At 44.0% G+C, this 14,525-nt stretch overlaps 2 protein-coding genes across 2 annotated transcripts in view; both read left to right on the top strand.

Moving 5' to 3' along the window:
• The window catches only part of LOC109888910 (receptor-type tyrosine-protein phosphatase beta), a 43,159-nt gene extending 36,356 nt beyond the window's left edge, over window positions 1-6,803 (top strand). The window contains exons 28-36 of the mRNA XM_031821596.1: window positions 91-172; window positions 1,939-2,029; window positions 2,168-2,244; window positions 3,733-3,867; window positions 4,006-4,128; window positions 4,878-5,041; window positions 5,576-5,711; window positions 5,875-5,995; window positions 6,431-6,803. Of these exons, the coding sequence (XP_031677456.1) occupies window positions 91-172; window positions 1,939-2,029; window positions 2,168-2,244; window positions 3,733-3,867; window positions 4,006-4,128; window positions 4,878-5,041; window positions 5,576-5,711; window positions 5,875-5,995; window positions 6,431-6,453 (952 nt within the window). The 3' untranslated portion in view covers window positions 6,454-6,803. The remainder of the gene's footprint in view (window positions 1-90; window positions 173-1,938; window positions 2,030-2,167; window positions 2,245-3,732; window positions 3,868-4,005; window positions 4,129-4,877; window positions 5,042-5,575; window positions 5,712-5,874; window positions 5,996-6,430) is intronic.
• LOC109889618 (fibroblast growth factor receptor substrate 2) lies at window positions 6,480-14,524 on the top strand. The gene is made up of 7 exons (XM_020481185.2): window positions 6,480-7,874; window positions 8,428-8,511; window positions 8,641-8,732; window positions 8,970-9,156; window positions 10,537-10,671; window positions 10,945-11,108; window positions 11,395-14,524. The coding sequence occupies exons 3-7, from the start codon at window positions 8,667-8,669 to the stop codon at window positions 12,541-12,543; spliced, it is 1,701 nt and encodes a 566-aa protein (XP_020336774.1). The 5' UTR covers window positions 6,480-7,874; window positions 8,428-8,511; window positions 8,641-8,666; the 3' UTR covers window positions 12,544-14,524.
• Window position 14,525: the final 1 nt, after the last annotated feature.

Consider the following 14,525-nt stretch of genomic DNA (forward strand, 5'->3'; position numbering starts at 1 on the left):
CAATTACTGTTAAGTCCATTTTGGTTCGTCTTTTGCTCCACTCTGTTTGGCTCAAACCTTCTTTTTTTTAATCTGTTGATCCTGCTGCAGCCCCGTCAAGATCATGCACTTTGAGTCCCACTACACCAAACTCCAGGCTGACTCCAATTATCTACTGTCTGAGGAGTACGAAGTAAGACTGGATAACATTCACTGTCTGTTGGGCATTCTCAATCACATATAATAGCATTGGAGTACATTTACAGGAAGTGGGAATAGTCCTATTTACTTTACTTTAATAAAGAAAACAATACAGACGTGTGTAGATGTATTTTCCTGCTCTGACACCTATCTTTTAATTTAAAGTGTTTTAAATAGTAGATTGATTATGACATTTTATTAAAGGCATACAGTATTTACAGTGGCAAGAAAAAAGTATGTGAACCCTTTGGAAGTACCTGGATGTCTGCATAAATGTGTCATAAAATCTTCCTCTAAGTCACAACAATAGACAAACACAGTCTGCTTAAACTAATAACACACAAACAATGATACGTTTCCATATCTTCATTGAACACACAGTGTAAACATTCACAGTGCAGGGTGGGAAAAGTATGTGAATCCTTGGATTTAATAACTGGTTGACCCCCCCATTGACAGCAATAACCTCAACGTTTTCTGTAGTTGCGGATCAGACCTGCACAATGGTCAGGATCAATTTTGGACCATTCCTCTTTACAAAACTGTTTCAGTTCAGCATTATTCTTGGGATGTCTGGTGTGAACTTCTCTCTTGAGGTCATGCCACAGCATCTCAATCGGGTTGAGGTCAGGATCAGACTGGGCCACTCCAGAAGGTGTATTTTCTTCTGTTGAAGCCATTGTTGTTGATTTACTTCTGTGTTTTGGGTTGTCGTCCTGTTGCGTCACTCAACCTTTGCTGAGCTTCAATTGGCACACAGATAGCCAAACGTTCTCCTGCAAAATGTCTTGATAAACTTGGGAATTCATTATTCTGTCGATGATAGCAAGCTGTCCAGGCCCTGAGGCAGAAAAGCAGCCCCGAACCATGATGCTCCCTTCACCATACATTACAGTTGGGATGAGGTTTTGATGTTGGTGCTGTGCCTGTGCTGTGCCTTTTTTTAGTTTAATCTGTCCACAGAATATTTTGGAACATCTAGGTGCACTTTTGCAAACTTCAGACATGCAGGAATGTTTTTGTTGGACAGCAGTGGCTTCTTCCGTGGTGTCCTCCCATGAACACCATTCTTGTTTAGTGTTTTACGAATCGTAGACTCGTCAACAGAGATGTTAGCATGTGATCTCGCAGTCAACTTTGCAGGACGGACCATCCTAGGGAGAGTAGCAACAGTGCTGAACTTTCTCCATTCATAGGCAATTTGTCTTACCGTGGACTGATCAACATCAAGGCTTTTAGAGATACTTTTGTAACCCTTTCCAGCTTTATGCAAGTCAACAATTCAAGTCAACAAGTCTTCTGAGATCTCTTTTGTTTGAGGCATGGTTCACATCAGGCAATACTTCTTGTGAATAGCAAACTCACATTTTGTGAGTGTTTTTTTTTGTAGGGCAAGGCAGCTCTAACCAACATCTCCAATATTGTCTCATTGATTGGACTCCAGATTAGCTGACTCCTGACTCTAATTAGCTTTTGGAGAAGTCATTAGCCCAGGGGTTCACATACTTTTTCCAACCTACACTTTGAATGTTTAAATGATGTATTCGATATAGACAAGAAAAATACAATAATTTATGTGTTATTAGTTTAAGCACACTATGTTTGTCTATTGTTGTGACTTAGATGAAGATCAGATCAAATTTGATGACCAATTTATGCAGAGCTCCAGGTAATTCCAAAGGGTTCACATACTTTTTCTTGCCACTGTATGTTCAGTAGGTATCTTTGGTAACCCTAACGTGTCACTTCCTGTGTAAGGACCTGAAAGACGTAGGAAGGAACCAGCCCCTGGACACAGCCCTACTGCCAGAGAACAGGGGGAAGAACCGATACAACAACATCCTTCCTTGTGAGTCAGATGCACAATGCGATTTCACAGGGTTCGAATACATAGACAAAAAACAAGAGGATTTAGAGATTTCTTTCTTTTCAATATGACAACTAAATTGCCAACTCAATGTCTTTGTGCACGGCCTGTGTTGTGTAGACGACTTGACCCGTGTGAAGCTGTCCTATGTGGATGATGATCCGTGCTCTGACTACATCAACGCCAGCTACATTCCTGTAAGTTATCCAAACAAACGGACAAATCCGAACCAACCTTCACTCTGGTAAAATCCCCTCTGCTGTGTGGGGTGGGGGGCTGGAGGTGGTTGGGAGGGCTGGGGTAGGACTGGAGGTGGTTGGGAGGGCTGGGGTAGGACTGGGGTAGGATTGAGGTGGTTGGGAGGGGTGGGGTAGGACTGGAAGTGGTTGGGAGGGGTGGGGTAGGGCTGGAGGTAGTTGGGAGGGGTTGGGTAGGGCTGGAGGTAGTTGGGAGGGGTGGGTTAGGGCTGGAGGTAGTTGGGAGGGGTGGGATAGGGCTGGAAGTAGTTATGAGGGGTGGTGTAGGACTGGAGGTAATTGTGAGGGGTGGGGTAGGGCTGGAGGTAGTTGTGAGGGGTGGGGTAGGACTGGAGGTAGTTGTGAGGGGTGGGGTTGGACTGGAAGTTGTTGGGAGGGGTGGGGTAGGGCTGGAGGTAGTTTTGAGGGGTGGGGTAGGGCTGGAGGTAGTTTTGAGGGGTGGGGTAGGGCTGGAGGTAGTTGTGAGGGGTGGGTTAGGGCTGGAGGTAGTTGGGAGGTGTGGGGTAGGGCTGCTTGGTAGTTGGGAGGGGTGAGGTAGAGCTGGAGGTAGTTGGGAGGGGTGGGGGAGGGCTGGAGGTAGTTGTGAGGGGTGGGGAGGGCTGGAGGTAGTTGTGAGGGGTGGGGTAGGGCTAGAGGTCGTTTTGAGGGGTGGGGTAGGGTTGGAGGTGGTTGGGTGGCCTGCGACACCATTTTTATATAAAATTATTTAGTTACCCCTCCATGTAAAATAGTTATGTAATCAATGTTACTTTTTGAATTTGGGCTATGACAGTCTATTACAGTTGGACAGTACTTTTAATTATTTTTTTTACAGTATTTCAATCTGAAGATGCATCAGAAAGGTATTGGAAAGTTCAATAGATCATCAGGCAATAATGTTGTGTAGAAAAGAACATAATCATTGAAGATGTTATTTTTCCCCCAGTCTGATTTAGTGCCTAGGATTGTCCACTCGGTTCTAACAGCTTGTGGGTATAGTAGAGGGAAACAGTACGGACGTATGTGTTCCTTAGAGTCATATATGTCAGGGATGGGGTCATAATATTTTGTATCTTCCTTAAACTATTCAAAAGATAGAGAAACATTTGTAAGAAGAAAACAGAAACCACTCTGTTCATTAAAACCGCCTCTACCAGAGGTTACTTATGTTACCCAGGTTCTATGAACCAAGGGCAAATGTTCTTTTAGGACCCCATTTTCCAATCAGATGGGGTCGCGACCCCTAGTTTGGGAAACCCTGCCCTAAACTCAGTTCCTCGGGGCATGGTTGATTGATTGATTCTCAGCCATGTTCCGCAATCAGTATACCTGGGATTTACTACTTACTACACTCCCTGTGGAGCATAAGGCTGCCACAAGCCCGTGCCATGCCGGATAATAAGGGTCAGGTGAAAAACCAAATGTCAATTAAATCTCTTCTTGTTTCAGGGGAACAACTTCCGTAGGGAGTACATCGCCACTCAAGGCCCACTTCCTGGAACCAAGGATGACTTCTGGAAGATGGTGTGGGAGCAGAATGTCAATAACATTGTCATGGTGACGCAGTGTGTGGAGAAAGGCAGGGTGGGTAGAAGGAGTTGCCTTTTTGCTTTGTCCGGACCAGTGCTGCTATCATGTTCTATTGAACAACATGTTATTACAATGTTGTTACTAGTGCAATTACAATGTTACTATCTACGCGTCTTTGTGTGGTCCTTCCAGGTGAAGTGTGATCACTACTGGCCCTTTGACCAGGAACCTTTGTATTATGGAGACCTCATAGTCCAGATGCTGTCTGAGTCTGTGCTGCCAGAGTGGACTATCCGGGAATTCAAGATTTGCAGCGTGAGTGTGCAGGACACTGATTCTGGAAACTGTTTTTATTTTAAATACCAGGTTATTTTCTTCAAAGTGATATATTGTGTGTTGGCCTTAAATTCAGTTTCACATATACTAGTGATTGTTTTTTTATCATATTGAAATACAGTGGGAGTAGTGAACTATATATGTAGTTAAATTAGTAATTTATCTACATTTTGCAGTAGTGTTTTCGGTAGTTAATAACTTTTTTGCCATGTAGTGGCATGGCTAACTACTTTTGCAAAAATATAAGCAAATATGGGTGAATCGGGCAATAATTTCAATATTTTGCAGTATCAGACCTGCCTAATTCTCACTTGAAATATGTTGTTTTGTGTTTAATAGGCAAAATTTCACATTCTGTTAACATATGACCCAAAAATGATCTGTTCTTGCAATTTGTAGTCTATGACATTTCAGATTTACTGTATATATGATAATGTTTCACAAAGTAGTTTGGGTGTAGTGAGTAACTTGAGTTAGCTAAGTAAACTTTTTCTGAAGGGTAGCTTTAATGTAGCCTAACATCTTCCAGTGTGAAGTATTTGGCAGCTTGTTAAACCATATTTTCAGAGTAGCTTCTCCAACACTTGAAATATGACCATAATTGGGTGCAGCTAATGCTGTCTTGACGTATCATTATGTGACAGCACATACAGTAGGTAAGTAGCGAGCTGTGTGTAGTCAGCCTCTAGTAAGTCTCTCTTTCTGACTGTGTCTTAACTCCCATGCAGGAGGACCAGTTGAACTACTCCAGGGTGGTGCGTCAGTTCCACTACACGGTGTGGCCCGACCACGGCGTCCCAGAGACCACCCAGTCACTCATCCAGTTTGTCAGGACCGTCAGGGACTATGTCAACAGGACCCCTGGGTCTGGGGCCACCGTAGCTCACTGCAGGTGGGTCACTGTCCCAATTCCCTAGTCTCCCATTCAAAACAAAAACTCCATAGTTTTATATCTCACACTGAGATATAGTGTCTCGTATTTCCTGAAGAGACAGTATAGTTACAGCCTGCAGTAATGACCAGAGTTGAGGTTAATTCCATTTCAATTGAAAAGAAATTGACTGAAATGATGTTGACAAATTATATTTCCCCTCTCCATTTAGGTAAGGTAACTAAACTGTATTTGCCCTCCAACCCTTTCTCTCTCTCTCTCTCTCTCTCTCTCTGTCTGTCTGTCTGTCTGTCTGTCTGTCTGTCTGTCTGTCTGTCTGTCTGTCTGTCTGTCTGTCTGTCTGTCTGTCTGTCTGTCTGTCTGTCTGTCTGTCTGTCTGTCTGTCTGTCTGTCTGTCTGTCTGTCTGTCTGTCTGTCTGTCTGTCTGTCTGTCTGTCTGTCTGTCTGTCTGTCTGTCTGTCTGTCTATCTCTCTTTCTCTCTCTCTCTCTTTCTCTCTCGCTTTGTCTTTCTCTCTCTCTCCTCTCTGTCACAGTGCTGGTGTGGGCCGTACAGGGACTTTCATATCCCTGGACAGAGTCCTGCAGCAGCTGGACACAAAGGACACAGTAGACATCTACGGAGCTGTCTTCGACCTGCGTCTCCACCGCTCACACATGGTGCAGACTGAGGTGAGACGGGTGTGTGTTTGTGTGAGATACAGTTTTACCGCTTTACTCTGTGTTACTCTGTGTGTATGTGCAGTTGTGTGTTAACTCCAGAACCTGTGTTATGTAATAACACATCCTGACATTGATATATCTGGGTATGTTTCTTTTCTTCTATTCTTTAAAGTGCCAGTATGCGTATCTCCACCAGTGTATGAGAGACGTCCTCCGAGCCAGGAAGCTTCGCAGTGAGCAGGAGAACCCCCTCTACCCCATCTATGAGAATGTCAACCCTGACCCCCAAAGAGGTAAGCCCTCACATTCCTTAGAACTCTCTGTACTGCAGTTCATATCTAGGAGACATCACAAATTATCTATCCTGTCAAATATTAGCCTGGTGCCTGGTCCAGTCTGTTTGTGCTTAGCCAACTCCTGTCTGGGTTAAAGTAAGATAATACAGTATTCATATGCCATTTAGCAGACACTTTTATCCAAAGTGTCTTACAGTCATGCGTGCATGCGTTTTACATATGGGTGGTCCCGGGAATCGAACCCACTACCCTGGAATAGCAAACATGTATGACATGGCAACGGTAGTAGAGATTACTATAACACTTACAGTTATACAACCAGGCTACTCAAGAAACCCATTTCAAACACAAAACGCAGCTACACACATTTAGGAGGTTGGAGAGCTGGATGACATCACAAATTATATTTTTTGTTTTGTTTTTGGCCTACAGATATGGTGTATGCCAGACGTTAAAGAGTGTCAGGACTACTGAAGGAGAGAACTGTTTGTACTTTCACTAGTATAGCACTGCAGGGACACATGTTCTACTATTTCTGTTGATTGTTCTTTTCTAGATATTATGGAATATAGAACACTTTATAGCTATTAAATGATACGAGAATATATATGAACAGAATTGTATATACTTGCCTTATATCTGTGTGTTTGTATATATGCTTTACATTTGCATCCTTGGCTTTCGTACACAGTGTGTTCATTTTGTTTGTTAAACTGCCATTTATACATTATTACGTGGCACAGACCAAAAACCTGTAAAAAAAATAATAATCTGATACTGCATAAGTAAAAATGATCTAACAGTATTCACATATCTACAGTAAATGTACAGGCTATTGCATCTTTCACAAGTCACATTTTTGTCAAATGTTAGACAAAAATGCTTTCTGTTTGAAATTAGACTTATTTTCATAAGCACTGAAATATCTGAAATATGTATGTAGATAAACCCATTGCACATTTATTTGTAGATATTGTACAGCCCGTGCGATATATCGCTTGAATAGAAAACTAGTCATGCAAAAGGATGACCATATGAGTTATGAAAGCACACCGTTTATGTTGTGTAATCCATATGTGTAGCCTGTAAAATGATAATGATTTTTGTGTATATTTTATGTATTTTAACACATCGTTTGATGTATTTTAAAATCATGTCATGGAACTACAAATCACACACACACAACTCACACATTAGCAAACATGATTGTAATCATCTGAGTGACTGATGGATTCTGTGAATCGTTACACAAATTATAGTAGTTACTGTATGCAGTTTCCCATTTTGCAATCTAAGTAGGCCTAGAAACGTAACAAGACGAGGGCATTAATATATTATTTGAGTGTTTCAATAAAATACTTAGATAACTAAAAAAATAATTGACAATTATTTATTCATATAATACATTTATTATGGAGTCATGATTTGGGAGATGATAACCCAAGAGCCCCCCCAATCCTCGCGCATGCGCAGTGGGCTGCACATTCACCACATTGAAAATGTTTGCCTGAAACTCTCGGAAGTTTAGCCAAGAAGTTGCTGTGATTTACCTAGCTGCAATAAAGACGGTGCCACTAAAATAAACGATCTTATTTTTTTGGGGGGGGTATATATATATATAAAGAGAGAGACATAAAGGATTATACATGGATTTATATCAATTTTCATTATCTTGCGGTCGAAAACATGAATGGTAGCCACCTTTGGAAGAAGTTGTGATTTATTTATTTTTTTGGCGCTCTACTAGCTAACAACGCAGAGGAAAGATGGTGGAGTTGAGCTAGCTTCGTATGAGATAGCAGAGCTAGCTAGCTAGGTTGCTATCGTTTGTGTCTGAAAAGTTTGGAAGAACTGCCCCCTTCCGTTTGCCATACTCGTAAGTATTCCAAAAATGTCTTAGTTAAGACAACTTGCAATCTATGTTTTTTTTATTACTAATTTCGCTAGCTTACTAGCGTGGCTGCTAGCATTTCACGAGAGCTAGCTACTGTAGTTAGCTAATGTTAACCTACTGGCTACAGTAATGAATGTGCTAACGGTGAAGTTTCGTAGTTAGTCAACCACGTCTGACCAAGGAGATTAAGTTACTAACGTTAACATTATCTAACCATTTGAGGAACTAGCTAGCTATAACGTTAACTATATATTTTCATATCAATAAAGCCAGTTAAACCAAAATCTTGTATTCGGAATATAATGCTTTGGCCCAAGCTACTTCTAGAGTTAGCCAGCGTAATTCGGTAACTTTAGCTAGCTTGTAACGACGTTAACTTTCCTTACTAGCTAACATTGTCTTATTTACATCCTTTGAGGCCAACGCTAACCTTTTAACTTGCCAGACACAATAGCTAGCTAACGAACTCCAGTTGTATAACAAACTAGGTCGTCCAGCTACCTAACTTGGCTGACTGTAAATGATCTGTGTGCAGGCCCACATCTTATGTTGGCATAGCAGATAAAGAAAACATGAGTGCTCGGAAGATGGAACCAGGGATACTGGAGGTTGGATCTAGGTAAAAATATATATATTTTACTTTCTTTAGGTACAACTCTTCCTATGATGAACATTCACTCTTCCTATGATGTCTTTTCACTCTTATATGATGTCCATTCAATCTTATTTAAATCACCTTATGATCCAGACATCAGATGGTGCTCTGAAGAAGCCATGGGTAGCTGTTTAAGCTGTCCAGAGAAGGAGTCAATCCCAGATAATCATCAAACCAAATTTAAGGTGAGTCTCTTGATCCACTACAACAAACATACTTCAACGGTGGATCATTGCTGAGCCCATATTCTACTCCCTAGTTATGACAGATTTTGCGACATGTCAAAATATGGAGACCTCTCACCTGAATGAATGGGAGAAATTGGTTGCATAATGAAGACCAGCTTCAATGCATTGCAGAGTACACATGTTTGTGTCGACTGACACAGTGACCATTGTGTAACATTATTGTTCTGTTGCCAGGTGATAAACGTGGATGACGATGGGAATGAGCTGGGCTCGGGCATGATGGAGCTGACAGAGGTAGAGCTCGTCCTCCACACCTATCGCCGTGACGACGTCAAGTGGCCCTACATGTGCCTGCGTCGCTATGGCTACGACTCCAACCTCTTCTCCTTCGAGAGTGGCCGCCGCTGCCAGACGGGACAGGGTAAATTAATAGAGCTTTCCATTCCGCACAATTATTGATTTCACGTATTTCATTCATTGATTTTTGTCATTTTCAAGGGCCGCTCTCAGCGTATGTCGCACCATTGACATTGAGGTCATTTAACAGACGCTCTTATCCAGAGCGATTTAAAGGAGCAATTATGGTTAAGTGCCTTGCTCAGTGGCACATCAACATATTCTTCACATAGTCAGCTCTGGGATTCGAACGAGCGTTCTGTCAGTTACTAGCCCAACTTTCTTAACCGCTAGGCTACCTAACTAACTTATGTGGTGCCCCAGCTGCCTGGGCATTATTATACATTTTAGTTATTTGGCAGACGCACTTATCCGTAGCGTTAATCATAAGGGAGCTAGGTGAGACAACCACATATCAGTCATAGTAAGCAAAACATTTCCTCTATAAAGCAGATATCAGCAAAGTCGGTGCTAGTAAGAAAAGACAAGTGTTAGTGCCAGAGGCAAGGGTGTTAGTATTTGTTTTTTGGGTGGGGGAGGGTTAACCGTGATAAAAAACACATCAGAATACATTGAATCACATCTGCAACTAGGTCATTAGGACCCAACATCAGCTTTACTGTTATATCGACTTGAACCAGTGAAATATTGATTATGCTGCAATGCTAATGACACAATTGTCTGTGTGGTTATTTTTTGACTCCATCCATGCTTTCAAAGGGATGAGGTCTGGGGGGGGGGGTACTATGGGTTCTGGGGTTCTGGTAAGTCAGGCTTGCTGTGTTCCCGTGCTGTGATAATGATGTAATAATGTGATTACCAGAAATGTTAGTCATAGAAATAGAATCATAATGGCTTCATTGACTTAAATACGGCAATAGAAGCCCACTCTCGTGATTCTATTTCTGTGGTGACAGTATTGATGCCTGTGTCTGACTCTGTGTGGTGTTGTGCTTGAGGGAGTTGGAGTTTTGGGGTTTGGTCCCGCATAAGTTGTGTGTTCTGTTCTCTGTGCAGTGTGACTAGTCTCGGTGATAGGATCCTGTGTAGTTTGTCCCTGATGTGATGCCATACCTATGGTTGTTCCTATGTGTTCCTTCTTGACGTATTACTACGCTTCCTTTTTATCTCTATGGCTCTGTTGCTTTCACCTATCCAGTCCCTTTACATCATTGATTACAGGCAGGCAAGGGCATAGGTGGCAAGGACAAGTTGAAAGAGCCCATAGATGTACAAAACTTTGTTAAACGTGAATGCGTGAGCAGTGCTGGTAATGGTTGTTTCTCAAAGGTCTATATTGCAGTCGTGCTGCCCAATGTGTGGTTCCTGAGTTGAACATCATGATGAGCTCTGCGGCGCAACCGCACTTTTGACTTTTCTTGACTGCGTTTGACTGTGTCTTCAGGGATCTTTGCCTTTAAGTGTGCTCGGGCGGAGGAGATCTTCAACATGCTGCAGGAGGTGATGCACAACCACAGCATCAGTGTGGTGGAGGAGGCCGTACTGGAGACCAACCAGCAGGCCACACATACTCCTGCCGGTAATCCTATATTCATCCTACAACTAGGGCTTGCACAGGCCCCATAATGAATACTTCTACCAACACTTGCAATGACCTGAGAAATGCCTGTTCCTGTCCCTAGAATGCCCATTGCCTCATATGGCTGTCACACTCTCAAATACCTAACTCTTTCATTACTGAGCCTTCCTTCATTAGATAGCTGCTATAAAAAGAAAAGGCTGAAGTCTTGTCTGTCAGTCAACCCTTTCATTGTCCCCACTGACCCCCAGTTCTTTGCTTATGTCTATTCAGCTCTGGGCTACTCTGTTCCCACCGTGCACAATGGTGTCACCCGGATCCCTTCGGTGGGCGACGCCCCCTCGCACCCCTCCACACGCCACCCGTCTGTGGCCAGCACCCGACTGCCCTCAGTGGGAGAGGAGTCTACACACCCCCTCCTAGTGGCTGACGAGGCGGTGAGAGAACAACTCTAACACCAAATGCCTGGCGAATTTGAGGGAATAGAACAAGGCCTGCCCTGCACACTGAAATACTCCCAAAACGTATAGCTTTATTGATAAAACTACACATCTCCATACAAATGCTTGGGTCATGTTCAGTAGAGCACATTTTGAGATATCCTAAAGAAGACACCCACTGTGCTACTTGTGACATCGATGGGAAATAATGAGTTGATGTAGAAGCTGCTGAGTTGGAGTGATAACGATGTTCTATTAACCCCATCTCCTGATCCGTCCACAGGTCCACACTTATGTGAACACCACAGGCCTGCTGGATGACCAGCCCAGCCCTCTGACTGCTCCAGCCCCTCTGGACAGCCCTGGCTCAGCCCAGTCCCAGTGCCCCCCTACACCACCACCTCCGCGGGTAGCCAGACCAGAGCCCCAGGCCCAGCTCCAGGAAGAACCCCAGGTACTGCTGGAGTCCCAGGGGGTACGCTTCGTGCTGGGGCCCACCCCTGCGCAGAAAAAGATGGCCAAGGGGAAGCATCAGACTGAGGATGGAGATGAAGAGGAGGCAGGGGAGGACTCCGAGTCCCCGGAGCCTGGAGAGGGAGAGACCAACGGCCACACAGACACGGAGGCCCCAGCATCACCAGAGGGCCAGCCTCAGCCGTCCTCTACACACTCCAATGGCTCCTCTGCCTCTGTCGGGGCTCCAGCCACAGCCCCTCGCCGCCATCTCTTGCCCCCCGTGACCCCTGACACCCTGCAGAATGTCAACAACTCAGCCCAGCGGCGCACGGCCCTCCTAGACTACGAGAATCTCCCGGCCCTGCCACCCGTCTGGGAGACCCGCAAGCCCAGCAACGAGGAGGAGGAGAACAACGGTGGACCCCGTGGTGGAGGAGGCCAGGGGGGGCTAAAGATGTCCTCCCTCAACGGCTACAACCACCACCAACACAGCCTCCTCCACCACTCCTACTCCCATCCCCTGTCAGCCCATCCCCCTCTGTCAGCCATGGAGTCCTCCCACAACTATGTGAACACAGAGAATGTGACTGCCCCCCTCAGCGCCCGCTGTGCCCCCGACACGGCACGCCGCCGCAGCGACGGGCCCATCGTGTTCAACTTCGACTTCCGCCGGCCGTTGGGTCAGGAGCATCCCAAGACGCTCAACTACATCGAGGTGGAGATGGAAACTACCGCCTCTTCCTCCGCAGCCTCCAAGGGTGCGTCCTCAGACACCAGCAACCCCCACACGCCCCGCACCCCAACCTCGCCGCCTCTGCCTACCACCCCCACGCGCCGCACCGAGCTCTACGCCTTCATCGACATCGAGCGCACCGCCGCCATGTCCAACCTGCAGAAGGCCCGGCCGCATGACGACGGGTCACTGAGGAAAACGCGGCACAATAGCACAGAGCTTCCCACCAAAAGCACTGTCTGACGATTACCTGATCCGCCTGGCACCTTTTTCTACTATTTACCCCTTTTTAAAATATGAAACAAATGGGAAGGCAGCCTATACAGGGGCCTTTGTTAGAGACACAGACAGAGAAACACGTGACGGAGATATTGGAAATGCAAAGAGACTCCAGAAAGCGGTCCTAAAATGAGATATAAACAGACTTGATTGGGGTTACCTGTAAGGGAATTCAGGTAGACCAAAGTAGGTACTTACTTGCCATATACCAATTTATTCCTATGGTAATATAATACCTCTTCTCCTTCACCCATTCTACAGTGCATTTGGGTTGTTTATTATGTTAATAAGACTGGACTGCATTCCTCCTCACCCACCGTACAAATCAGTATTACTGAACAAAGCATTCCATTTAGCCTTTTTATGATTCACTACATGCTGCTGTAATTTCAGTATCTGAGGATTACATGGTACACTTCATGTTTGACTATGTACAGTAGATTCTGGCACAATAAATGTCTCTTCTGTTTGTATTTAGCTGATCAATGCTTCCCCCCTTAACTTTAATCCTAGATGATCGAGCACTAACTAGATATGAAGGTATGACATGTATTATATCCAAATTATACAAGGTTTGATATTGTGGGTATGGGCCTCCTTATATAAATGACCCGATGTGGTTTGATATCCCTCAATATTTTAACAAATCAGATGACATCTAATATACGCTACTGGTCAAAAGTTTTAGAACACCTACTCATTCAGGGGGTTTTCTTAATTTTTACTATTTTCTACTTTGTTGAATTAATAGTGAAGACATCAACACTATGAAGTTATGTAAAACCATAGTGATAAATCAAAATATATTTGAGAATCTTCAATGTAGCCACCCTTTGCCTTAATTACAGCTTTGCACACTATTGGCATTCTCTCAACCAGCTTCACCTGGAATGCTTTTCTGAAAGTCTTGAAGGAGTTCCCACATATGCTGAGCACTTGTTAGCTGCTTTTCCTTCACTCTGCGGTCCGACTCGTCCCAAACCATCTTAATTGGGTGGAGGCCAGGTCATCTGATGCACCACTACATCACTCTCCTTCTTGGTCAAATAGCCCTTGCGCAGCCTGGAGGTGTGTTGGGTCATTGTCCTGTTGAGAAACAAATGATAGTCCCGCTAAGTGTGCCTTGAATTCTAAATAAATTGGACTGTCACCAAAAAAGCACCACCTCCATGCTTTATGGTAGGGAGATCATCTGTTCAGACACCAAAATTCTCCAATTTGGACTCCAGACCAAAAGACACATTTCCATTGCTTGTGTTTCTTGGCCCAAGCAAGTTTCTTCTTGGTGTCCTTGAGGCAATTTGACCATGAAGGTTTGATGAGTTACTTGAACATCCTCTGCAGCAGAGGTAACTCAGGGTCTTTTCTGTGGCAGTCATAACGCTTGGTTTTTGCGACTGCACTTAAAATGTTCCATATTGATGGTTGTTTCCTCTTTGCTTATTTGAATTGTTCTTGCCATATAGCTCTCTTCTTTGGCTCAAACGTGTTAAGGCAGACCTGTTAATTGAAATGCATTCCAGGTGACTACCTCATGAATCTGATTGAGTGCAAAGGGTGGCTATTTGAAGAATCTCATTTTGGTTACATGATTCCATCTTATTTCATTCTACAATGTAGAAAATAAAAACCCTTGGATGATGTCCTAAAACTTGAACGGGAGTGTACGTGCAGTTCTAATTTGTCTCAGCCTTAATATGTTCTACTTGCTAAGAACATTGGAATGCCTTTAAGCTAGACTCTGCAATATGACAAGTTAACCTTCAATGCATGCTTACATTAGGTAAGAGCCAATGGTGCTCTTGTAAGATTTGAATACTTCCCTGCATACATTAAGAGACGCAGGGTTCTTGTTGATTTATGAAGGAAGTTGCCCTGCTGTGTTTCATGTCGCTGAGTCTAACTTCAGTGTGTTCAAATACTAATAAAATGGCATTTAGGACAAC

Source organism: Oncorhynchus kisutch, linkage group LG4 (genome assembly GCF_002021735.2).
Source record: "Oncorhynchus kisutch isolate 150728-3 linkage group LG4, Okis_V2, whole genome shotgun sequence".
NCBI classification, from domain to species: Eukaryota; Metazoa; Chordata; class Actinopteri; order Salmoniformes; family Salmonidae; genus Oncorhynchus; species Oncorhynchus kisutch.